The sequence below is a fragment of the Corvus brachyrhynchos genome, unplaced genomic scaffold, assembly GCF_000691975.1.
Source record: "Corvus brachyrhynchos isolate BGI_N302 unplaced genomic scaffold, ASM69197v1 scaffold239, whole genome shotgun sequence".
NCBI lineage: Eukaryota > Metazoa > Chordata > Aves > Passeriformes > Corvidae > Corvus > Corvus brachyrhynchos.
Window position 1 is genome coordinate 2185866 of NW_008246057.1, and position 24645 is coordinate 2210510.

General features: G+C 36.0%; 1 protein-coding gene across 5 annotated transcripts in view; it reads right to left on the reverse strand.

The window, feature by feature from the left end:
- Positions 1–24645, reverse strand: part of ORC5 (origin recognition complex subunit 5) — a 68795-nt gene that overhangs the window by 23967 nt on the left and 20183 nt on the right. For 3 of the 5 annotated variants that reach the window (XM_017746006.1, XM_017746004.1, XM_008642514.2), the window contains 2 exons: positions 21289–21336; positions 17567–17677 (listed from right to left, as the gene is read on the reverse strand). In XM_017746006.1, the coding sequence (XP_017601495.1) occupies positions 17567–17677; positions 21289–21336 (159 nt within the window). The other 2 variants (XR_001865754.1, XM_017746005.1) reach the window with 2 other exon arrangements.

Below are 24645 nucleotides of genomic sequence, written 5' to 3' on the forward strand. Positions count from 1 at the left end.
TCCACTCTACTTCCTTGCTCTTACTTTTCCACTCTCGCTCTCTTGGGCCTGCTCCGAGCTGCGGCTGGCAGCTCTAAGCAGTGCCCCTGTACCCACGCCCTTTGCAATAAACCGCATGTTCCAAGATCTGACTTCAGAGATGTCTCGTCTCCGTCCGTCCCGACCGTCCGACCCACCCAAGCTCCTACACATTATCAATTGGAACAGTATCTGACTTAGCAGTCTATCTGGCCAGAAACTCTCCTCAGAGCTTTCCTTGAATCTTGCTTTATTAAAAAGCTTAAATTTTGGTGTACAAAAGTTCGGTAGTTTTGTGTACAAAAGTTTTAAGAATGTGAGCTTAATTAAACATATGTGATAAAATCTTTAATAGACTAAAATATGAAATTTTTTTGTGAGAAAGATTTCTATTCATAAGCCTGTCCCAATGCAAAAATCTCAAACACCCTCTGTTCATGTCCCTTACAACCTCAGTTTTTCCATCTCCCTCACAACTCAGAATCACAGAACGGTTGAGGTGGCAGGAATCTCTGGAGGTCATCTAGTCCAACCTCTTTCTCAAGTAGGGCCATCTTGACCAGGCTGCCCAGAACCATGTCCAGACAGCTTTTGAGTATCTCTGAGGATGGAGATTTCACCACCATTCTGGGCAACCTGTGCCAGCACTGACATCACCCTCACAGTAAGAAAGTATTTCCTGCCATTCCTCCTGCGTTTCAGTTTGTGCCTATTGCCTTGGAGTAGAGCAGCAACTCCTTCCTGTGGCTCGTTACATCTCCTTATCCCCTACACGCCTCCTGCTCCTCCTGCTTCCCACTTCTCAGCCTAAGATGCTCCACACCCTGTGTGCCTGGGTCTTGGTTAGGTCCTAAAGATCATCACATTCAAACATATTGAGCACTTGGGTGGGGCAGCCTCAACAGAGGTCTCCTCAACAACTCCTGCTGCACTTACCTGCTCCAGCCAAAACAATGTTTGGATGTGGACAAATGTATAAATCAGTAACCAAGCACCAATATGTTTATCCTTTATGACAAGTTGGTTTCTTGGTGGGATATTTTTTTTGTTTTGTGTTTGTCTTGTTTTTCAAGATATAACCCAAATCCTTCTTTAAAAGAAATCAGAAAATTGAAACAATCATGAGATTCCCATGCAGCCTCCTCTGACCAAACCATCTTGGTGGTCTTTAGTAACAGTAGCTCATTGAAGAAATCACGGATGAAATACAGTCAATAGCTATAAACATATTCAGGACCACTTCCTTCACAAATAAACTGTTAACCATTAATCCAGAAACATAATTTCCATTCAGTTGACTAATAAAATGATACCTCACTGTAAGAATTTTTGGAGGTTATTTTTCATCGTCATTATCTAGGCTCAGGATTCAAGTTTCAGTTTCTAAATGCTTATTTTCTTCCAAGCGACAAGACTCTTTAACTTCTGCCTGAGTGCAAACCACAAAAAACTGTGTCTCCCTGCTTTTAGGCTGGCTCATCACCAGCCAGAGCCTGAGTTACAGTTCCCAGTGGCAGAATGCAGCCTATTCAAAACAGCATGATTAATTTAGCTAAAAAGAAAACCACAAGCAGAGAGAAATGGATTAAATAACAACAAAACCCTACATACATATGGTCTTATCTGAGACTTGCCTTGTTAACATTCCACTTTTTTCAGCCAGAGGGTGAAGCACTTGCTGGTACTGCCCGAGTGCAACTGCAGCCTCTGACACTATAACCTGAATCCTTCCCCCTCTCCAACACAACTCAAGGCTGAATTCAGGTATTGTTCCTCCCATTACAAAGCAACTGAAAGAAAGCCACTGCCAGGTTCCCAGAAAGCTGGGGAAAAGCTTAACTGCATTTAACCCTTTGGGCTCCCTGGAACCAGCTGCATGACATCCTCTGGTGCTAGGGACCCACACAGCACCCACAACTTGTGTGTTCTTTGTGGCTATTGAAAGCTGCACTTGAGAATGCCACAGATGACACAGGCAAAAAGCAGGGAAATGGTCCTACAAAACCAGAGTTTCATTTTCTTCAGTGTGATCAGCTGTTACATTCTCCTATAAAGATCTAATGGGAGGACTAGAAATGTAATATGATATTAACAACTGTTCACTTTCTATTTTTTTCCTCCAACAAATAAATATATTCAACTTTACAAATTTGTTCCCTGCGTTCTCTGTAAGTGTTGAATCCAATAAGGTAATGAACTGATAAGAAGGCAGCTGTGCCCAAAAATACACTATCGCTTCATTTATATGACAATTATTCTCAACAAATACACACTGGTATGTTTCTTGTGCTCTGAATGGGAAATAAAGATATCAGTATATATGTAATGTCTATGGATATCCAAGGTACCACAGCTGCAACTTGATATGTAGAGCCAACAAAGAAAAAGCTGGAACAATGAGGGAAAAATATCTCAAATCCTGATGAAAGTGACTGGCAAATATTATTTAACCAAGTGGTTAGACTTATATTTGGAAGAAAAAGATTGATGACTTACATTGGATCCACTAAATATCTGACACAACCAAAGATTCCAGTGACATATATGAAATTATCACTAAAGTTAGCTACTTAGTAAAGAAGCAGTCCAGATATCAAGATTTATCACAGCTGCTTTTTTATCCAAAGTATTTAGTCTGACAACTTAAATTAAAAAGAAAAAAAAAACAAAACTAAAGAATTTCAGAAAAAGATGGCCTTTTTCAATACAGATGGATACTCAAAGGTTTGCTTGCCTTCTACGTTTTAGGACTAAGTTATATATTTATATATATATTATTTATTAAGTGTCATCACTTGATATTACATCCTCTTTCCTTGAACTTTTTCTGGTAGATTATTACAAAGTAAGACAACACCTGCACATCTTTTCAAGCTGGAAAATGTCACTCTACTGATGTCTCCATTTATAAGCAGTGAGCAACCTGAAGATGCCTGTACTGTGTCAGTGACCACAACTACAAAGTGCCCCTATATTAAGGATGTGTCTTGCGTGTGTGTGCACATGGTCATGTGTGTCTGCAGCGCAGGGCAATCCAGTATTTCTCCAGAACAGCCATTTGTTCTAACATCATGACAAAACAAACATAAAACAAACAAACAACAAAACCCTCAACATCAACAACAAAAATGCCTCCAAAAATTAAAGAAAACATAGGCACACTTTCATGCCCATTTCAAATTCCTGCCTCTTTTAGAACATATTAGGATTTAACATCAAAACGAACAGCTTTTCTCTTACTACCTAACCTAATCCAGTTAAAAGTATTATGAAGACGACAGTGATTGACAGTTACATGATGACACACTTGACACACATCACATCTGCCAATACTTACTTTTTTTCCTCATTCATGCAGGCTGTTGGTTTTTCTTTTTCCCCAAAAGAATATGGTATTTATTCGGTCAACATTTCCTAAGTCAACATGCATGAAAAATTATTTAACTAGCTTTTTAACATTTGGTTGTAAAATAAGAGTTAATAATTTTTAAACAAATTAAACTGCTCTTTGTCAGTACTTTTATTCATATGAAAATGACCTTAAGCAAACCTATCATCTGATGCAATAGATACTCTATATGGATTGCACTTTTATAGGTAACACAGATAAGAGTATTGTTCTGCTCATGAGGCAGAGGGAGTTAAATCATGAAATATTCAGTTTTAATTAAGATTACTGTATCAAAGGCAAGGCTTAATGCAGAATTGAAGTAAGGATCAAGGTTAATGCCTATTCTAAAGCAAATTTACATAAATTATGTTTCACTAGTATACCATGAGTCTTATTTTGTTAATTTATACCATGTGAGACCACAGAAATTAAAGATGGAAAATATCTATTAAGTCATCTTCACTCTCCTCCTGCCAATGCAAAATTCTTCTTCCTTCTTTCAAGTTTATATCTGAATCCTTTGTCTACTGTCATTTGCAATAGCTCAAGCAGTGGGGCATTGCACTAAAACTTCAGGGGAGACTATCACACACTTCAGCATCTCCAAAAGAAGGGTTTTTTATAGTATCCAAAGCTAAGATTCCCCTCATCTTATTTCATTACTCCCACTTAGACCTTTTTTGAACTCTTCTAAATGAATCCTTTCTTGGCCCTTGAAGCCTATAAATACCTTCAGACATTTTCATCATCCCCTGGTAGTTATTTAGCCAAATTAGTGTAGGGATCATCTCTCTTCATCTGAACATCACCAAGCACACAGATAGCTATAAGTAATAATTACATGTGTTCATTTCCTTTAATCTTTCTTCACAAGTCATTCCCTTCTAGCCTTTAATTTTTGCCAGTCTTCATGCTTACATCTTTGTTAAAGTGTTACCACTTTGCAATTATTTTCCTTTCTCTGAACAGCTTTATTTAAGGTTATATCCACTTATGCATGCCAGCTTGAATTTACCACTTTATCTTGACTTTTCACTGATGTGTGTAGGTTTTTGTTTGTTTTTTTCTCGTTTGTTTTCATAAAACATCTGACTCAAATCGCTTCTCTGTTCATGTCAAACAAAAAATAAAATTACTTGCACTAGAGGCCAGCCTTTCTGCTTATTAAAAATAGCATATAAGTGCCTAATAAATTGTTTATATTACTCATTATTTTTATGTTTGGGTCTTCTTCCAGGTTTTAGGCACCATCTATTTTGGGCAATCAGTCTGAAATACCTTTGGTTTTTGGAGGACAGATAATTAACCTTTTTTCTTTGCATTTGCTTTTTTAGTATCTAAAAATTACTTTATTTAGTATCTAAGGTACCTATGTTTATCTCCTGTCATATTGATGACTCCCTATCTTGTTTGCTACCTTTCTTCCTCATCACTCCAACACACTGAGTTACCTCCTGTGCCCACGCACAATGTAGTTACAGAAGTTTCACCTGAGCCAGATGGAGATGGCAAATTGGACTGGAGACTGGCTCACTCTAGGGAATTCTAGACACTGAGCAGAATTAAAATTTGGGCTATTTTTGATATGGGAGATGAGAAGAAGATACTGGTTTGAGTGTTAATCCAATCATGGATAAAACTTGATTTCTTTCCTGCTAAGGAGATACTGTCATGCTACATCTCCACCTGTACCTTTTCATTTCTCCCAGTCATCCAGAGATGGTCTGGTTCTGGTCACAACTACACAGAAAACATGTTAAATCAACTGGCCAAAGAGCATTCCACAGGCTAGTCCCACAAATTGCATACTGCAAGGTTAAAACCAGCGAGGTCTCAATGATTTATCTAGGAGGGAAGCAAAAAGGCAGGCCAAGGCCAAGGCCAAGCAGCAGACCAGCATACTGTGCAGTACCTCCAGTCACCACGTGTTGCCTGTTAGCCATCCTTCCCCCTTCACTACTTCTACTGGAAGCCCATCACGTTCTTAGACAGAAGTTGTTGATTTAAACAGAAAGCTTCTCTATGTCAAAAGCTGATTTGTAAGAGCTTAGTACTAGGGTGAACAGCAACTCTCTGTCACTATTAACTAAGAATCAGTCAGCTCAAAATGAAAGGTAGATTTTTCAGGATACAATTAAAAAGCAATACAGAGATTATGTGCCGTTGATTCCTCTGCTATACCTGTTCAGTGAATCAGAACAGATTACTTCAGACTGCCAGTCTTCTAGACTGTCAGTCTAGCATCTTTCACAAGCACTATAGTCACACAAATTATTAAAAAGCTTTTCTCTACACCATCAGTGTCATACATCCATTAGAGGCCATTCCACACTAGAAAATATCTGTTGCAAAAAGTCTTCCTAGGCCATATGCTAGTAATAAATAAAAAAGGCTGGAAAAGATCATTTTATAACAACAATCTTCAGTTTTCTTCTCATGTCTGTGTGGTAATCTCTTAAGTCAATCTGTTTACTGTATCTACTACACCAGGGGTTTTTTATGTATATGATTCATTATTTCCTCTTTTGACGTTCTCTTTCATATTTCTTGCCGAGATATCTAGAACATGGAACACCCACTTGTTCATTTTATGTAGGTCACAGATGGTCAACAACACATCCAGCATTCTTCAATTATTAAACTAGACCAACCTGGATCTTCATATTCTCTAGCTATGTCTTTCAAAAAACATCCCAGTTACCACCTCTCCTATTTTTTTTTAAACTCACTACTAACCAGAGTCTGAATTCAGAACTTTTCAGAAGACATAGATGTACCGCCTGTATATCCTATTTCTTATAGTGGAATGTTTTAGTATGTTCACAATAGGATGATGAAGCTCCCACAGTTCATGTACATTCTGTTTCAAGAAACATTTATGACAGGTGAGCAGGCAGGAAAAAAAAGTATGTAAAAACATACACACAGAAAGATACCTCTCAATTCTCTATGAGAACTGTTACGGACACTAGAAGCTGGTCCTGTTAGAAATGGCAACATATATAAATTTTATCTCATTCATAAATAACTACTAATTAGAAAACAAGACAACAATCTGAAAAGAGTTTGAAAGTACAGAATTTTTGAAACTGAGATTTTTGTCTGGTTTTGGGGGGTTTGGTTTTGTTTCGGGTTTTTGTTCATGTTTGTTTTTTTAAAACACCTTTCTCTACATCAATAACAGCAGGGTAATGAATGTTCATCTGAATGAACTTGAAGTTGCACCATCACATGTTAGTGAAACACACCTACAGATCAGCATCTGCTCATCTAAACTAGATCTGTCTTCAAATATTTCAATTTTAGTTTCAGTTAAACCGTGCCCAAAAATCCACACTAAGTCTCAGTAATATTTTTAAATTTTATCTCTAAAACACTTCCTGAAATTCAAATAACTTACTGGCCTTTCATTCTTTTGGTAAATGTTCTATGGCTTGCACTTGCAGAGGTTATACCTAACCTCTTTTATTTCATATTACAAAAAACAAAGGTAGAAGATCCTTTCTTGACATATTCGATATTCTCACATCAAAAAACATCACTTTCAGAGTGTTTTCCACAAGACACTGAGCTATTCTATAGTTGCTGTAATTGAAATACAGTTCAAAGCTGTAGGGTTCAGATTGCAAGTTCTAAGATGTAAAATAACAGGTCATCATCACAGAATTCTGCAAAATAAGTTTCTATTAGAAAGAGACAGAATTTCAGCACCCCATCCTTAGGAATAAGGCAAAAGCAGTCCAGAAAAAAGGGATAGGAAGGCCAACACCAGCTTTCCAGCCATGCAATGCAACCCTGGGCATGCTCTTCCCAAGTACTCACTGCAGAGTGAGAGCCCAACTTAATCTGCAGGAGGAATTGGTGGGAAGGTGTACAAATCAATCACTACCCCCAGTCTGCAAGCATTTTGACAAGGAATATGACATACAAACAGGGATATTTGATGTTGGCTTTTCCATTTGTTTTACAAAAAACTCAGAATAGTTACTGAGGAAACACTTGGTTCTTCGGGATAGAATAGCATTACGTAGCTATAATGCAAATGTTTGCATCTGAGGCCGTCTTGATTCCATTTCTAGAGGATGAAGGAGTCAGTGCATCAGGACATGGCTCATTGAAAGCTAGTACAGATTTTAAAACTTTTCATTAACAGAGTGGGTTTAGATGCTCATGTCTGCATCAGGGTGCATGTCTGTTTCTCCGCATTAACTAGAAAAGCACACTGACTAGCTCAGATGTACTTCTATTGTTCAGACACATACCACATTATCACATTATTTCTTCTATCATCTACCCTCCTCCACCTAACATGAGAAATTAAATCATACAGTGGGTAAGGACATAAACTTTTTACAGCACCTATGCAACTTCAAGATATATAGCACCATTTTCAGCCATTATAATTATCATCATCATTATAGCAGCTTTTCCAAGTCTAAGTAGGATTTGTTTCACATTGTTTTGTTGTTCTTCATATTTTAAATGAAAAATATTTGCAACATTTACTAAGAATAATATAAACTTTCCGTAAACGAGATTTACTCACACCGTACTATCAATTTTCCACATTGCTCCCCCCAAATATCTTTCAGTTTTCATTTCCATAGATGGAGAAGAGAGATTATGTAAATTCCTAACAATTCCTCATCTACCAAGAGGCATTCTTTTGTGAACAAGCTTCATATTTTGAAATCCTCTCTTTTAAATTAACTGCAATGCAGCTGCTTCTTTTGTCCAAGATACTGTGGCAAGCCCCACTATCTGCTATCAAATGAACACAGCCAGCAGCAGAGGGTCTTTAGGGGAGGAGGGGTGTCAAGCACAAAGTCAGTAGCTAGAACTGACTGCAGCTGGCAGGGCAGAAACAGTACAAGCATTCACCAAAGTGATTCAACATATTCTTTAATGTACCATTTTGCTACCTTATGCTTTAACACTGTTCATGTGCACAGTCTCAGGACTTTTCAACCTCATAAAAAAACAGAACGTGTCCCTGGTACAGATACAATGCTACAAATCTATTTCACATGTGATACAACAAAATCATTTGTATTGAAGTGAGAGGTGGGGTATAAACACCTCAGAAGAACAAACTATAGGTAGGGAGAAGTAAGAGCACATTAGGCAGGGACAGGAGGACAAGAGACCATGTAAGAACCAGTCCAAGAAGCACATCAATAAAGAGAATATAACATTATAGTCAACTCTTTGACCAATGATTCTGAACCATCTTTCTTGCTACTACTGAAGTTGCAACTGCATTCATTACTCTATGTGCAGGGAAGTAAAAGATATTTAATAAGCAAAGGATTGTCAAAAGAAGATCTTGACAGGATATCTGTGTCCCTACAACTCACTGAAGTGAACTAAGGAGCTAGTAAAGCTATTTCGGCTGAAAGACAATGACAGCAAGAAGTACAGCAGGTAAAATTGGCCTTTAGTAGCCTTTCAGCTAAATTCTACATTAGTCGTAGTTACCAGGGATGTGAAGAAACACGGCACTCGTAACTGTAACTATTTATTTAACTATTTAACCACAAGAGTTAGTTCTAGTTTTGAAACTGTCTTTCAATTAACCAGGCTCTACACAAATGCTCAATAAAGAGATGTTTCTTTCCCCCAAACAGGTCATACTCCAAATGGTGAGAAAAAACAGCCAATTACTTCTAAGAAAGACGAAATTTATAAAGAGTGTTAATGATGTTACCTGAGGGATTGAAAGGTTCTTTCTAGTCTTTAATCATATCTTTCTAGGCATATCATCTTAAAACAAGAGATTTGAGAGAGAACTAATGAATTTTATCCTAATGCCCTAATTTGCTTTATCTCAGTATTGCATCCTATCTTACTTCCATGAATAGCTGGTGATTCTGGAATAGACTTTCTGCATACACTAAATGGTTAAAGCAAAGTGATTAAAAAACTTATACAGGCTGTTTTTAGATATATGTATTATCAAGAGAGGTTGTGCAGTACTTGCTTAATTAATCTTTGCTGTCTTAACACATGAACCAGATGTACTATTATGTTCTTTGTTCTTCCCTAAAGAGGGGATGAGCCGATTATTTATCTCCAAACAATAGGAGTTCATGTACCACAGTGAAGAATTTTTTTTTAATTGGGGAGGCAATCACTAACAAGCTTCAGCTGCAACTGCTTGATGTAAACACAGCACGAATTTGTTCCTGGAGTATAAAACGATGTTCCTTCCAGTAAGTACATGAAACCAATTTCTAAATAAGTGTGTAAAGAAACGGATGGAAAGGACAGAGTTTGGAAGGAGGAAAACTCTGGTCTGTCTTTCATGTATTCATATTTACTTCTTTGATACACTAACACATTTCATAGATAAGTTAAGATTTGAAGCTTCAAATACTATTTACAAATAATGCGCCAAGAGAACAGAAGTTAAAGAAACTGCTGGTTGATACAACACATTCCCTAGGTTATATAGCATGCAATCTAAGACATGTGAAAGGCACAAGGGAATATATAACATGTTCACAGGGCCACAAGAATACTTTGTGAAAGTTATTAACAGATTCACAGAGTATATAAACTCTTCATCACTACATAGCAAATTTACATACCTACCTCCATCACAATTTCTATTTGATTATATATAGAAAAGTACAAATTTACAATAAATCAATTTTACAAAGCCTTAAACACAGCTACATCCTGGTCAGCAAATTCTTAGGGACATGCTACACAAATAAAAAACTAACATCAAAAAGCAAGGAAGTTTAGAATTAGTAAGATGTTCTAGAGAAGATACTTAGGAAGTCTCTTTATCTTCCCGATAAACTTCATCTCATCTGAAGTCCTCATTCCCCCTTCCCTCTCAATAGTCCTTGCCTTGTCATAACCAAAATTTCTTCCGTTAAACTAGCTTTCAATAATTCACAACAATTTGTCTTCAATACACTGTTTTTAAGACGTAGATTAAGTGCCAAGCAGGAACCTATTACTATAAGCTCTTCACAGAAATAAGGTAAGTTTTCTACTTTAAATTAGTGTAAAGAAACAACTCAAATAGAATAGAATAGAATTTGATTAAGAAAGCATCCTAAGAAATTGTAAAGCTGTATTATCAATATACCTCCAAAAATGAAAACTAGATCAAACTAGGTCAAACAACATAACATAGGTAAAACACTATTAGTTTTTCTAAAAGATCTTTTCTGTATCAATTAAAATTAGAAGAAATCACACGTCAGTCTCTTCACAATTTTAATTAGAAAGTACTACTTGAAGTAAGAATACTTTTATTTTTATTCACAGCTGTGCTCAGAGTTGAAAAAAAAAATAGAGTCAGCTATTTGGTTAAAAGTAATGTTTTCTCCTTTCCTTTTGCTTAACAGCAGGCTCTCTCAGGCTGCCATAGTTGGTGCCTAAGTGCTAACTATGTCACCATGCTGTGCATCACATTAAGTTCCCATTTCAGCTCATGAATTTCTGCCAGATTAGTCCAGTAACCAGTAACAGAAAATGAGAAAATGGGAGTTATTTATTACCTCTTACCACCATCTTCCCAAACCTACAGAAAATCAACAGAGTACTGAGATCAATACAATTCAGTACAATGAGATCAATAGATTACTGCACTTTCTAACCAATAGCCAGATCCAGGAAAATAAAGTGTGTCAGATGCATCATATACCTATAAAAGGATACAGGATCAAAACCAGCTAGGATCAAATACAACAGTAATAATATAAAATTGTCTAAAAATACCCCCACAGCTACAAATTGCCAGCTGCTAAAAAAGATGTTCTAACAATACAAAAATAATCTTTTAGGTATGGGCAACCATGAAGTCACAGGATCAAAAGGTTGCACTACAAACCCACTTGGACAATAAACATGCAGGGATATACAGATTTTATATGAATGCTGTGTGAGATATATGGCATTATAGAAGACTAACAGATATTCTGTGCTGGCAAAATGTGTCTTATGTATCTTCACTACACACTGAAAGAGGACGGGAAGTTTATTTAGACCAGTAATGAGAATGAGATAAGCCCGGAGTCTACGGTTGGTATTTGATCATTCCTGTCATTGGGGAGCTCTAAAGATCTTCTGCTTGACCAGATAGAGAGGTATTCCATAATTCTAAATAGTTCTCAAAAAGAAAAGAAAATTCAAAAATAAGCTTTTAAGACCTTTTCCCATATAGTTCAATTTTTTTTGTAAAAGTAAATGCTTCCCCCTGCATGGAATTATAGCAGGATCATTCCAGAGATGACAACTCCTGTGGTCAGAATGAATTAAGCTGTGCAATTTTATGTACCTTCCTCTGAAGCAAGAGGACAGTGAAATGCAAACAGTCATTTTCAGGTTGAATCAATAGGACAGAAGCAGAGGATGACATCCTCTCTTGTAATTTAAGTTTAAAACTCAAGAAGTGATAAAAATGGGAAATACATGAGAATACATTTGCTTATATTCCAGAAACAAAATTTGAAAAAATCTAAATACACAATAAGCTCCAAGAGAAACATAACTTTCACAATCATCTCCCTTCTGAATATTCACTACTTAAGAATTCCATCTTTCAACAACATATAAAATAATTATTCAAACATATAAACATTTTTGTACACAACTATTCAAGTCTACCAAATCGTAGTAGCGCCTATGGGTGTATAAAGCAAAGACACTCTCCAATATCAGATGCATGATATGCTTCAATGACGTCTTGAATCGGTTTGCAATATTATCTATGAGATAAAAAGCTTTTTTTTAAAAACATTCAACCAGAAGACAAGAAATCTCACCTCAATATAAACTTTGGTCATAAAGATCTAAATGCTAAGTTAATTTGAGAACAGGATAGAAATATATTCTTCCAAAGTCACCCCCACATTTATGTAGCTAATGTCTGCTATGAACTTCTCAATTATTTCAGGTAAAATTTTAGCACTGACTCTATCCATTTATCCAAAAAAAGGACAAGCACAACACTGAGGGAATTTCACAGTAATAGGGAAGCAAAGAAAAGTGGTTTAAAAGAAATTTAAAGATTAATCTACTTACTGACATATAACCAGTATGAGAACATGCTCTGTATTTCTTACATACTGGAAAATAAAAATGGCTCCACTTATCTTCATTCTGCTTTGTAAGGCCTCTTAGGGAACAGTGTAAAACAACACACATCTTAAACCAGAGCTTTTTCTGTAGAAATTCACCTACCTGCTCACGTTTTAAATAGAGGGTATTCTGTTAGCATTAAATAATAATGTTAAAGCCAGATGCAAAATGTTCCTATGAGGAGTCCCTGTAACAGCAATGAAAGCTGGAACACAATACAGCTGATCTAGCAAAAATGAATAATTCTTATTCTGTCAAGAGTTGTCAAACGTGGAATGAAAAGCTTCGTATTTTTAAACACTAACACAATCTGAGCTTGTAGAAGCTATTAAGAGTGTTTTCGATTTGGAAAAACCTGCTGACGGTACTCATAGAATCAAATCACAGAACTGTAGAATCATAGAATCAAATTCCTCTTTATCAAATTGCTACATCAAGGGAATGTAATGTAATGCAGTAACAGAAGTATAATCAGGATGTGGATATCTGGTGTCCAGAAAGGCTATGACATATATAAGCCATAATACAAATCAAGTAGATAACAAAACCAGGCATCGTTCCAATCTTGCAACTTAGATTTTACCATAGCTGTCAATTTACAAAAAAAGGGTAGTTTAAACATCAAATTGTCATCTGAAAAAGAAAGCCATAAAGCATGCTTCCAACACAACAGGGACAAAGAAATCTCACAGGTAAATTGCCAGTTTACATACAGAATTTTAGGTATTTCTTATTCTATTCATGTAAGGCAGACAAAAAAGCAAGAAAAAAGAAAAAAAAAAATCTCTTCAATTTTTACACTCTAAGAAAGGGCACTTTTTTCTTCCCTTAATTACAGAAAACTACATTCCTCTGGCTCCCTCCAGCTGGAACTATGTTATGTACATCAGTGGTTTGTGTATTTCTAATAGACCCATATCATATGGCACTTAACGCACTACTCTAAATCTCATATCTGCATTTATTCTGACTTCAAAAAAAAAGTTCTTACTCTGTGGACAATTTGCAATGCTATTTCTCTTTATGACAGATTGAAAAATTTTAGGACCATTAACCTTCATTCCAAATTCTTACACATTTATAACTAAATTAGTTTTATGAATTTGTGATACTCTTAAGAAAATTCAAATGCTTTTCGTATATTCAGTATCAAAGAAATAAGAATGTCTAATAAATGAAATACAGACTATGATGTGTAAGATACCTGATGTGTCTCCATATGCTCATAAATAGCCTTCCTAGAAATCTCTGACTGCAAATGAACTACAGTCAGAAGTAAATTCTAACTATATAACTATCTGAAAATATTTGCCAAATATAATGAGTAACATTAAAACCAAACCTGGGATAACCCAAAGTTAATGCATTAGAGTGAAAATGCAAACAGAACCAAGGTTACTGATTAGTTACCTATTTGGTAATTTTCAGCTGTTATATACTCTGAGAAGTTATCAAACCTCTCTGCATAGATGTTTTTCCAAATATTCAGGGATGTATTACCAGAAATAAAAAATGCAAAAGTATGCAAGGCAAATGGCTTCATTCCCTTTTACCTTAGATGACATCATAGCTCAAAACTACAAGTAGATCTAATCAACCCTCTTTATGAAAGGCTATTTCACAAGAAAGCAGAAGCAAGACAAAATGTCTAGAAAAATGAAAAATGATCAGGAGAACTGAATTAACTTGAAGAAGCAATTACTGAATAATTTTGCTAGAGGAAAAAGCATTGGTTAATTTTGGCCTGTAAACCATAACAACAATATCTGCTTGCTTACTGATTGTGATAAGAACAGCCTCTTCAACGTAAAATGACCTCATTTAAATTAAATTGGTGCTGATAATTCTTGCCCAATGCTTTGTGCATAAATTCATTTGTGACCTATACTAAGGCACATTTTATGAAGAGCATTATGTTGTATTTCTGACTTTCTATTTTCTGTGGGAAGCCTAAAAGAAAACACTACTCCTGTACAAACCAGAACTGAACACTCACGGAACCTTAGCAGAAAGCGCTTTCAGGAGGTTTTATGAAGTTTCTTTGTATCCCTCCATTCTGTTGTAATTGCACTTGGACACAATGAATATTTCCTATTCTGCACTATATTCAGTGGGTTCATATGGGCACGCAAATAATACTCCTGGTTGTTCCTGCTGTACCAAGTAAGAAAACTCTGACTTCTCTGTTGTTGTAGGATGCAGACTGAATGCCCCAGAGTCACATTGTTTTTTGCACTGTGTGAAAGTGCATTAGCCTCTTTTCAACATTTTCACCATGTTTTATCTTTTAAAACACTTCAGCCACATGCTTAGCCATATATCCAAAGAGACCATCAACTCTGCAAGTTCTGTCCCAGCACAGAATGTACTGCCCACTGCTGATGGCAATATCATCTTCAATCTGTTAAAATATTATACAAAATTGTATCTGAAGAAAAACATTTTAAGATCTCATCCTCTCAAATGGCTGCAGAAATCAATAGTTCTCTAACCTCCAACTTCTTGGCTTAAAAAATAAGCAAATAAATTTAAACAAATTCAGTGACCTGTTATACTAATACACAATGTGTTAAAAAAACAGTATCATAACAAATTAGTAAGAAAAACAGTGAATATTCTGGAGAAAAATGAGCAGTGAAAACTCCTCAAATGAATACAGACAATTTATGTATGTACTGAGATCAAGAAGCTATAATTAAAACCCCCAAACCTTACCGTAACTTTCTCTCAAAAAATCCTTACTGGATGCGTGAAAAGTTTGATTAAAAAGAGCACAAACCCAAGAGAAATTTCAACTTTTAAGGGGGTAACTGAAAAAATTTTCATTTGCAGAAGAAGGAAGCACTTTTCTTCCCCCCGGTGCTACTCCCTTACACTAGTTAGTGAGAAAAACCAAAAATGAATGGGCCCAATTCATTCTCCTGTAACCTAACTACAACAAGAAGTTACAGCAGAAGTCGTTTAGTTTTGTATTGGTTGCAAAGACCACACTTTTAAACCAAACATGCTAACTCTGCTTAAAACGAGTATGAGACCATTTTAAGGAGTATTAAATGGCAAAAGATTAAGATTCAAATTTTAAGTTGAAATTCTATTTAGAAAAATGAAACATTTTCAATAAAACCTACCATTAGAAGAAAAAACGAAATTTTGCTGCTCATTAGCATAAAAGTTTCACTTTTGAAAAGCTAATAACCAAAATTTTCATGTGAATAGAAACTATACAGGCAAACAAGAAGCAATAAGAAATATCATGAAATCAGCAAGTGACAGATCTTAAAGCAGCTCCTAGTCCTTCTTGAATCTTGACTGCAATTGTTGATCAATTTTAAAGCTAAGGCATGCTATTTTCTGACAGTACATGGGGAGAATTAATATGCATTTGGTTCATGTACAGCCCTTGATTTTACAAATTAAAGAGAACAAAAAATTAATCGTGAATCAGTTAAGAAGCCAAATATTTGAGTTAAAGCATATTAAACTTCTGTACAATTTTATAATGATTTCCATGCTGTACACACAAACAAGAAAACTAAAGACTGTATAATCTAACAGTAAAATGTATCAATACTGCTAAGGATAAGCCAGCTCCTAAATATTCACTTCATTTGAAAAATGTATTTACAGAACAACTAATGACAAAAATCAGTGAAATGCAAATTGTTTCAAACCATTCAAGAAAAAAAAAGCAGTTAAATATGATGCCTAGATTAAACTACTTTTCAAACCTATTTTAAGTTCTGTTGTATTTTATATTACTTTGCACTGGACATTTCAATATTTTTAATTAAAATTTAATGTAAAAATTGCTTTATAACTTAAAATAGTCTTAAATAATTTATAGAATTCAATTTTTATATAAACAGATTTAATTTTAAATTCTTTGCCCTAATCCAGTTAAGATTAAATACAATATTTTTATAGCCTAATCTCCAGATATTCAGAAAATAAAGAATTACAACTATTCTTTGATAACACTGCCACCTAGTGCAAACTCTAAATTAGAATGAAGCATTTCTTTGAACTTGCTCATTCTGTAATTTAGTCTAAGGTGGAACTATACCATGTCCAAATTACGTCTTCAGTACTACTTAACTGAACATCGGAATAATAACATTTGTTCTCTTACCTGGAATGCCTGTTAAATATGCAGCTATACTAATTTTGAAAATATAACTGTAAAATGCTGTTAGATAATACATTCACATCTAGTGTATATCAAAATGCTTTTGATAGCAAAAAATAAGAGAATACAAAGCTAATGTCCTACAAACAAACATGTATGTCCCAAGAACTTTACATTAATGCAGACAGTAAACTGAAATATTACTTGGTTAAACTTGGTATCTAACAAGGAAAGGTAGAAAATAATTCAGTAAATTAAAGTACAGCTGGAAAGCAGAAAGAAATTGAGAATTTCTAAGGTGAAAATGATATCTAAGAATGAGGTTGATAGTAGAAAATCATATTTATACAGAATTGGTCAATATACAAACTGACAAACCCAGAGCTCTAGAGAAAATACTAGATTTACTTAATTCAATGCACTTCTGTAGCTATGCTGCCATCTAGTGAAACGGGATACTTTTCTCTGCAAGACTTAAATTTTGTTCAAATGAAAAACAGTACGTATGTGTACCACAGCAAACACTGTTCACCTGAAAATACCTTATTCCCTCTGCTTCTTCTTCACCACTACATTTTTGTACCATGTGTTACAAGGTAACTAATTTCAGCCATTGGACAGTAAACATTTATACACTTAGCCCGAAATGCAAATGGGCTTACAGACTTCAGAGAGAAACCAAGAACTGATCAGCACAGACCACAGTCCAGGATCAGGGAAAAAGTTAGCTATTAGCAGATTTCAGACCATTACACAGATGAAGTACTGGATTCACAGCTAGTAATGCAGATAAATATTACTCTGAACCTTCAGTGTAAACTACCTGTTGTGTTGTGGTTGTTTTCTCATTACATTTAATTAGAATGATGGCTTAGAACTTTGTGAATTTCAGACACTAAAAAGCAAATAAAAAAAAGTAAATACACACTCACCTGGGAAAATATATTTGCAGTTGGAGCAACTCTGTTGTCCACAATACTATATAATATTGCTAACAATCTGTCCAGGGGAAATGGCTTTGGCCCAAGGAGGTGATTGCTGGTCTGCAACAGAAACACCACTTTTTAATCCAGTAGGTCTTTCCTGGAGTACCACATGATGTTAATCTCATCTTTTTGGCCTCTGGGGAAGCACTGTGATTCACAGTAGTCTTTCATACCGCCTACTTATATGTTATGGAAAACACTGAATACATGCTTATTGATCAAGAAAAAGATACAGACAAAAAGTCTATTTGGCATGGCAACTGTTCAAACTGCACAATTAATAGGAACATTTCTGAGCTGTAACAGAGGACCTTATGCCAACTTTCCTGTCACTAGATTTATACATTTACTTGTCTTATTTAATGACCTTGCCCAATCTAAGGAATAAAGAGGAAAGGCTATGTTTTATGGCATTCAAAGAATGAATCACAGAACAGCTTGTGTTGGCAGGTAGTTTAAAGATTTCTTCTAAAGAAGGAGGACAAAACTGGACAGAGTATTTTAGAGGCAACACAAAGAGTGCTGAGTGTAAGACTCAGAGTGCACATGCCTCCCACAGGTTTAGCTGACTAAAATAAAGAGTTCAGATGGCTGAGCCCAAGGTCAGCTTCTTGGCTGGTAAAAGCTGCTGTATAATGAGCTACCAGCCAGCTACAGACAACTGTGTTATCAGAACACATCATATTTACTCAACTTCACATCTACAGAGCTCTTTTGCACCTTACATACCTCACACCTCAGCTGACAAGGATGGCCTTCATAGGCATTACAGATTGCTGTATGTAGTAACATTGCATTCACTTAAATTCAAAGAAATACACAAAGTCCTGATTGTTCAATGGTAAGCATTTTCAAAATAACCAATTCTACAAAAAGGAGATGTACAGTTTATAAGGCAGAACTGGGCAGTATTCCAAGTTGGGCAGCATAGTTAGGACTACAGAGATTTATGACCCACACTTTCAAAAGTTCTTACAAGGGAAATACTTGTTTTATTTTAGGTTTGTATTTAATTCTCTCTACTTTGACATCCAGTTGCCTTTTCTGTAGTGTACAGTGATTTCTTCTTACTAGCAGTGCAGCCAAGACTAAAGAGGATTTTCAAGGCAAAGTTTGTTTCAAAATGCTTCTGGGAAAGAACACCTCAAATATACCACAAGCACCTCTGTGGCATTAAGTCGTCATCAGCAAAACACAACCACCCATTTCTTCAGGAAAACCAAAAAAGGACTTCAAATACATGTTTTAACTTTTCAAATCCAGGAGGTGTCCCCAAAGCTACCTCTTGGCTAACAAAGCAAGCTGTGTGAAGAATCATGGAAACACATAGCTGTTGGGGTCCCTCCCCCCTGCCATGTGGTCCTGGGGGAGGGGACCCTGGGCTAGAGGGGTTTCCCCACTTTCTGGTCAATCCTGTTCTCCATTGGTTGTTTTGTGTTCCCCTGCCCGGGGGAAGACCCTGCTGGTCCTGTGATTGCAGCAGTTCTTCAGGCGGAGGACGCCAGCCATCCAGCTGGAGAATAAAGATCTCTAAAACATCTATCAAGAATCAGTCCCTAATTTTTTCCACGGGCCTCGATGTCCTATATATGTTGCAGAAATCCCTGCTGCAACACATAGCCAAGACTCTAGCATGGCATCCTCAGACAGAATGCAGACGTGGTGTGAGCTATGAACTGTAAAATCACTTGCCCTTCTGCTTCTACACATGCCAGTTCTGTAAAGCAGATTCTTTACTGTTAACAAACAAACAGATTAATTAAAAACAGCACACTCCAAGAAGCTAGCAAATGCAGTTAGCATGGAGCAATCTCTGATCCTCTGCTTAGTATATACAGTTACTTCAGAAATTTCTTGCTCTACATGTAGACAGAATACTGTTTGGAGCTTTCAAATTATCTAAAAGAAATGATTCCCTCTAGAAAAAGCAGAAGAATTAATTCTAAGAGAATAAATTCTTGGAAGAGTAACAATGGTTTAGAAATTCCTTGAAACATAACATGGTAAAGAATTAGAATTTTACACATCCTCTGCAAGGAGATAAGGCAGAATGCTACAAAGGATAGTATTTATAAAAATGCAAGGGACTCAACATCTCTCAAAAACAAAAAGAGTCAGAAAACCCGGTAAGAAAGTTTTATAGCCATCAAATAACTCTGTATGTCCTCTATAACCTTTCCACCTAGGCAATACATCCATTGTTCAAAAAGACCTTCCCTCAGTTGCCACTATGTGTGCCCATGCTTTTTATGTGCAGTGCCAGTTTCATGTTCCCTCTGTTTACCTAGCCTAAGTCTTTCACCATCCCACAATTGCAAGCCGTTTATTCACATTCTAAAATGTCACAAACAAGAATGAGAACCCCAAGTGTTCTTTAAAAGCTTAACCTGAGCTCAATTATCTGCACAAAAAGAAGAAACTCCTTAACCTCAATTGACTGAATTTTCAATCGTTTTAGCATGTACTTGAAGACTGAACAATACCTCTCCCTTTTTTTGTAATGCAGGACGTATTTCCAGACTTCTCTGGTTGCTATATAAATGAAGCAGGTTCAGCTGTAAGCCATAAATTCTGATACAAAACAAATCCTAGACTGAAGCTGAAGCAGACACACAAGATAAACACACCAACACATTCGATCTTCTGACAGACTGATATGTGAAAAAGTTCACTCCTGCAAAAATTGCTTCACCAAGCTTCACCAAGAAGATCTCTCACTTGTCACTAAACTGGAAAAGCATTGTTCCAGGACAACCATTCAAAGAAACACAACAAATTCTGCTTTTATCAGCAACAGGGCAATTAACAGAATGGTAAGTCAGTTTCTTCTCGTCATTCACAAGATTCACTTGTTCTAATTAAAAAAACCCCCACAGCTTCTGGACTGACATAGTTAAGAATCACAAAATAGATTTTTAGTCTTGCTGTACCCTAAACTTTTATGGAAGGATTTATTTCATCTAATGTCAGCTTCCTGCCAAGCCGGTACAGACTGCCAAAGCAGTTTCCTCAGTTCCCATACAGCCAGTAGAAATGTAATCAATACAATTTGTGGTGCAATTCATCTGCCTGAAGGTAGAACCTACTTTAGTGTGAGCCAAATCACACCCTACACTCCAATGACTGCATCAACTGGCTCTGCACGGGCTATAAACTGGTTTAGATGCAGGCACCCACGAGAGTTAGGTGAATCTGATCTGTAAAACACTTTAGACAAGCTTCTCTGAGCAAAGGTATACTGTCACAACAACTGAAGTAAATGAGTGTTTAGAACACCACATCTGTAATTCTTTATCCCTGTATTTCAATTCCTTCACTATAGAATTCTTTCTATAAAAATCTCTTAAGGAATATAACTTTTTTTTTTGAGATAAATGCTGATACTTGGCCACTCCACTTATGATGTCCTTTAACTAGCTTTATGAAACACACTTTGTTGTATACAAAAATATGGCTTTAGGAGACAATTTCATGTTACAGTTTCAATAAAATAAAAATGTCTCTCTCAGAAATTTGTATCATACAAAACAAGTGCACCAAAAATTGTTATTTCTGCAATTCTGCTGTTTCTACAGTAATCAATGACACAAAATGAAATACAAACTCACAAGTACAGCAGAAAGAAAGTACTTGCTGGCAAGCTCAGCTTAGAAAGATAAAATACATACCTTCTCATGCTTCTTCATGAAGTTGGTCTTTCTAATTTTCCCATGATGCTGCAAAACAACAGACAAGAGCAAAGATAATTAACACAGTCAACAAAGAATGTATACACGACAAACAGTAGTATGTTACACTAGGTCTACTACTTTACTACACTTCCAGTATTTGCCTTTGATGTTACTACCAATCATTCTTACTATAAGCCCTAAAATTACACTTGCCTTACTTCTTGCTTCACCTTGTCCCAAATGGTGCAAAGCCAAAACACAACATGCTAATATTTTCTGGTGACGTGCATAAGTTTTGGGTTTTTTTAATCTACTCAGGAATTGATGAGAAGTAGTAAAAATTTGTTTTTAATATGACTTCATCCTCCTCATATCCTCAATCATCTAATGAAAAAGACAGATGATGACTATCTTAATTTCTAAAATGTATCCATGTATAAAATCCACCAGAATTTTCACCTTTTATTGACCCTATTTTAGAATTTGGATGGTACACAAGCTGGCAGAATGACAACCAGGAATTTAATCAATACAATACAAAGGTAGTTCAAGGTTCTTGAGCTAAATGACAAAAGGAAGGAGGAGGGGAGGAAAAAGGGGTAGGGGTGGGTGTTGAAGGAAAGAACATAATTGAAAGCTGCACCTTCTTAAAATTTTCTTAAGAAAGGAAGGACTATTGAAATAAAATAATCAAGTGCTCTTGGATCTCAATTGAAAATGTGAGGGCAAGACAAGGGCAGAAATATAGTAAAAAGTGTTACAAATGAATGGGTTAAAAAAGAAACAAAAAAACCCAAGAGAGACATGAAGGATGAGGTGTGAGGTAAAATTAGAGGAGAGTTGTAATATTTTTTAAACATAGCCAGGTGCTCTTTCATCACCTGATGATTTTTTCCACAGCCCTAAGAAGTATACCTTATAAGCATGCTCAAGGAATCAGGGAAAAATATAACTCAAATGAAGGAATTATTTTTTCATTATAATGTTTAAAATCTTGTACTTAGTATTTGTGGCCCTCAATACTCAGCCATGTCAAAATTATCTCAGTAAATGTGGTTTTTCTTGACTGACTTCTGAAGAGCTAAATATTAGACAGGGCTTAAAGGTTCACTTCACATGGTTTTTCTGGTTAAAAAAAACCCAGTTAATTCAGTGAATACATATCAGACACACTTAGAGACAGCAAAGTAATAATTATATCATGACTTTGGAAAAATGACTGCAGTGACAACCATGACCTTTCGGACAGGAAAGTGATCAAGCCTGAGGTTACACAGCATGCTTGGGATGGATCACAACAAACTGCATTCATCATTTTACAGGTTATGCTGGGATCTCTGTGTGGTATATATGGTGCCCAACTTCTGTGCAAGCACAAAACCCCACAAAATTAAGAGCTAATTTTCAATTCACTTTTAATGCTGTTTTCTATTAAAGATTTCATATATAATTCATAAATATAGCTATTCTTTCTTGTTTTTAAAGACTTTCTTCCAAACCAGCTTCATATTTTTCTCTCAATCTACTGCAAAGCTCTTGAATTTTCACATAACTAACAGCAGTGGTACCAATTATCACTTCCCTGCTCTGTCAGGCTGTTAGCATTCCAGGTTGCCCCAAACTGTGACTTTATTTTTAGCTGTAGTACAGCCTAGCATCTATAGAGTAGTGCAGATGAGCAGCTCAATTACCATCTTTTATTTGCATCCCTTTTGCTTCTACCAGTCCTTAGTTAAATCACTCCAGAAGATACTTTTCCGTGATCTACTCTGAATCTCATTACAAACCTGATAAAAATTATATTCTATTTTCACTGTTCGCATGACTCATAGAAACACCCAGCCTGAAACCCCCCCAGAAGTGTTGGCTTTGTTGGGCTTTGAGATGCAGCTATTTCTGAAGTTCAATTTTAGACCTTATGAAGGACTAACTGATACCAAATGACACGCAGGAAAAATGGTGACTTCTGACTCACCAGTTCCCGGGAAAAATATCTGATAGCACTGATAGAAATAGCTTCATGGTCCCTGCTTCAAAAACCTTAGAAAATCATGTTTATTATACAAAAGTTTAGTACAGTTCATGTGCAAGAGTGGAAACTCACTCAGAGATACTAAAAAGGGAGAAAGGAAAAGAATTAAGTTGAAAAGGCTGCTCAGTAAACACAAGGAGAATGTGGCACATTTTGATAATGTGCCTTACAGACTTGACTCTTGCATGCTTTCCCATTTCTGTGTAGAAACAATTCTTCAGCAAATAAATCTCTAACACAGAAAATGCTTCAGCCAAGTGCAAAGAACAAGCCTTGTCCATAAAGAAAAGTTGCCTATCTACACTTACTACAAGTAACCCTCCATACAGGAAAGGACTAAATAGAAGGGTAAAACACCTACAGCTTTCAGTAAGATCATACCAGTTTAAACTGAAAATGTACTAGCATATCATCACTAGGAAGTGTAGTGACTTCTCAAAATGTGTATCTATGATTTTTTTTTTAAGAGGGAAGAAAATAATATTTTTACAAATTTGTCCTGCCCTCATTTTAACTGGTTACACCTATCCATCATGAATACCATACACTTATATATACATGCATGTATCAATACATACTGTAGTAGTTGGTAAAATGTATAGAAAGCCCATCTGCCCCATCTCTTTTCTGATATCTGTCTTCCCACTTACATTTTGTCAAATTAATAACTTAAAATGAGGCAATGAGGCAGGCTTGAGCAGCTTGAAGATCTTGGGTCAGGAAGAGATAGACAACAATAGCACTACAGCACTTGTCTGCAGTATAACCACAACTTAGCCCAGAGGAAAAAAGAAGAAAAAAAAACCCCTCAACTTGTACATGGCAGGATCTTACAGAAAATGATGTTTAGGCCAGGATTTGGTAGTAACGATTAATACATTCATCCTGAAACATGCATTACCACCATTTCAATGCAACATGTATCAGCCAATGTAACCACACCTTCTGCAAAAGCAACTGCTTGTATGTTTCTGTTTCAGAAACTTAGAACCTCACAAATAACCTAACAGTGCACTAAGTCATTTTACCTCATCAAAGGCCAAGGCAGTTGTGGTTTGTACCTTACTCTGGAAATTTAAGTGTGGCTTATAACTAAGGACACTGCAGTCACTCCACTAAAATCTTTTCAAAACAAAGCTGTATCAACTTAGAAAAGCAAAGCACAGTGCTCATGGTGCAACAATGTTATGCATAATTTGACATGAAGAGGAAGTTTGGTTTATTAGACATTTATAATCACTAGGTGATCATTACCCCATCAGAGCATGTGATCTATAGAAAGCTGCTCTTCAAATCAAATGAAGCACAGACAGAAACAGAGC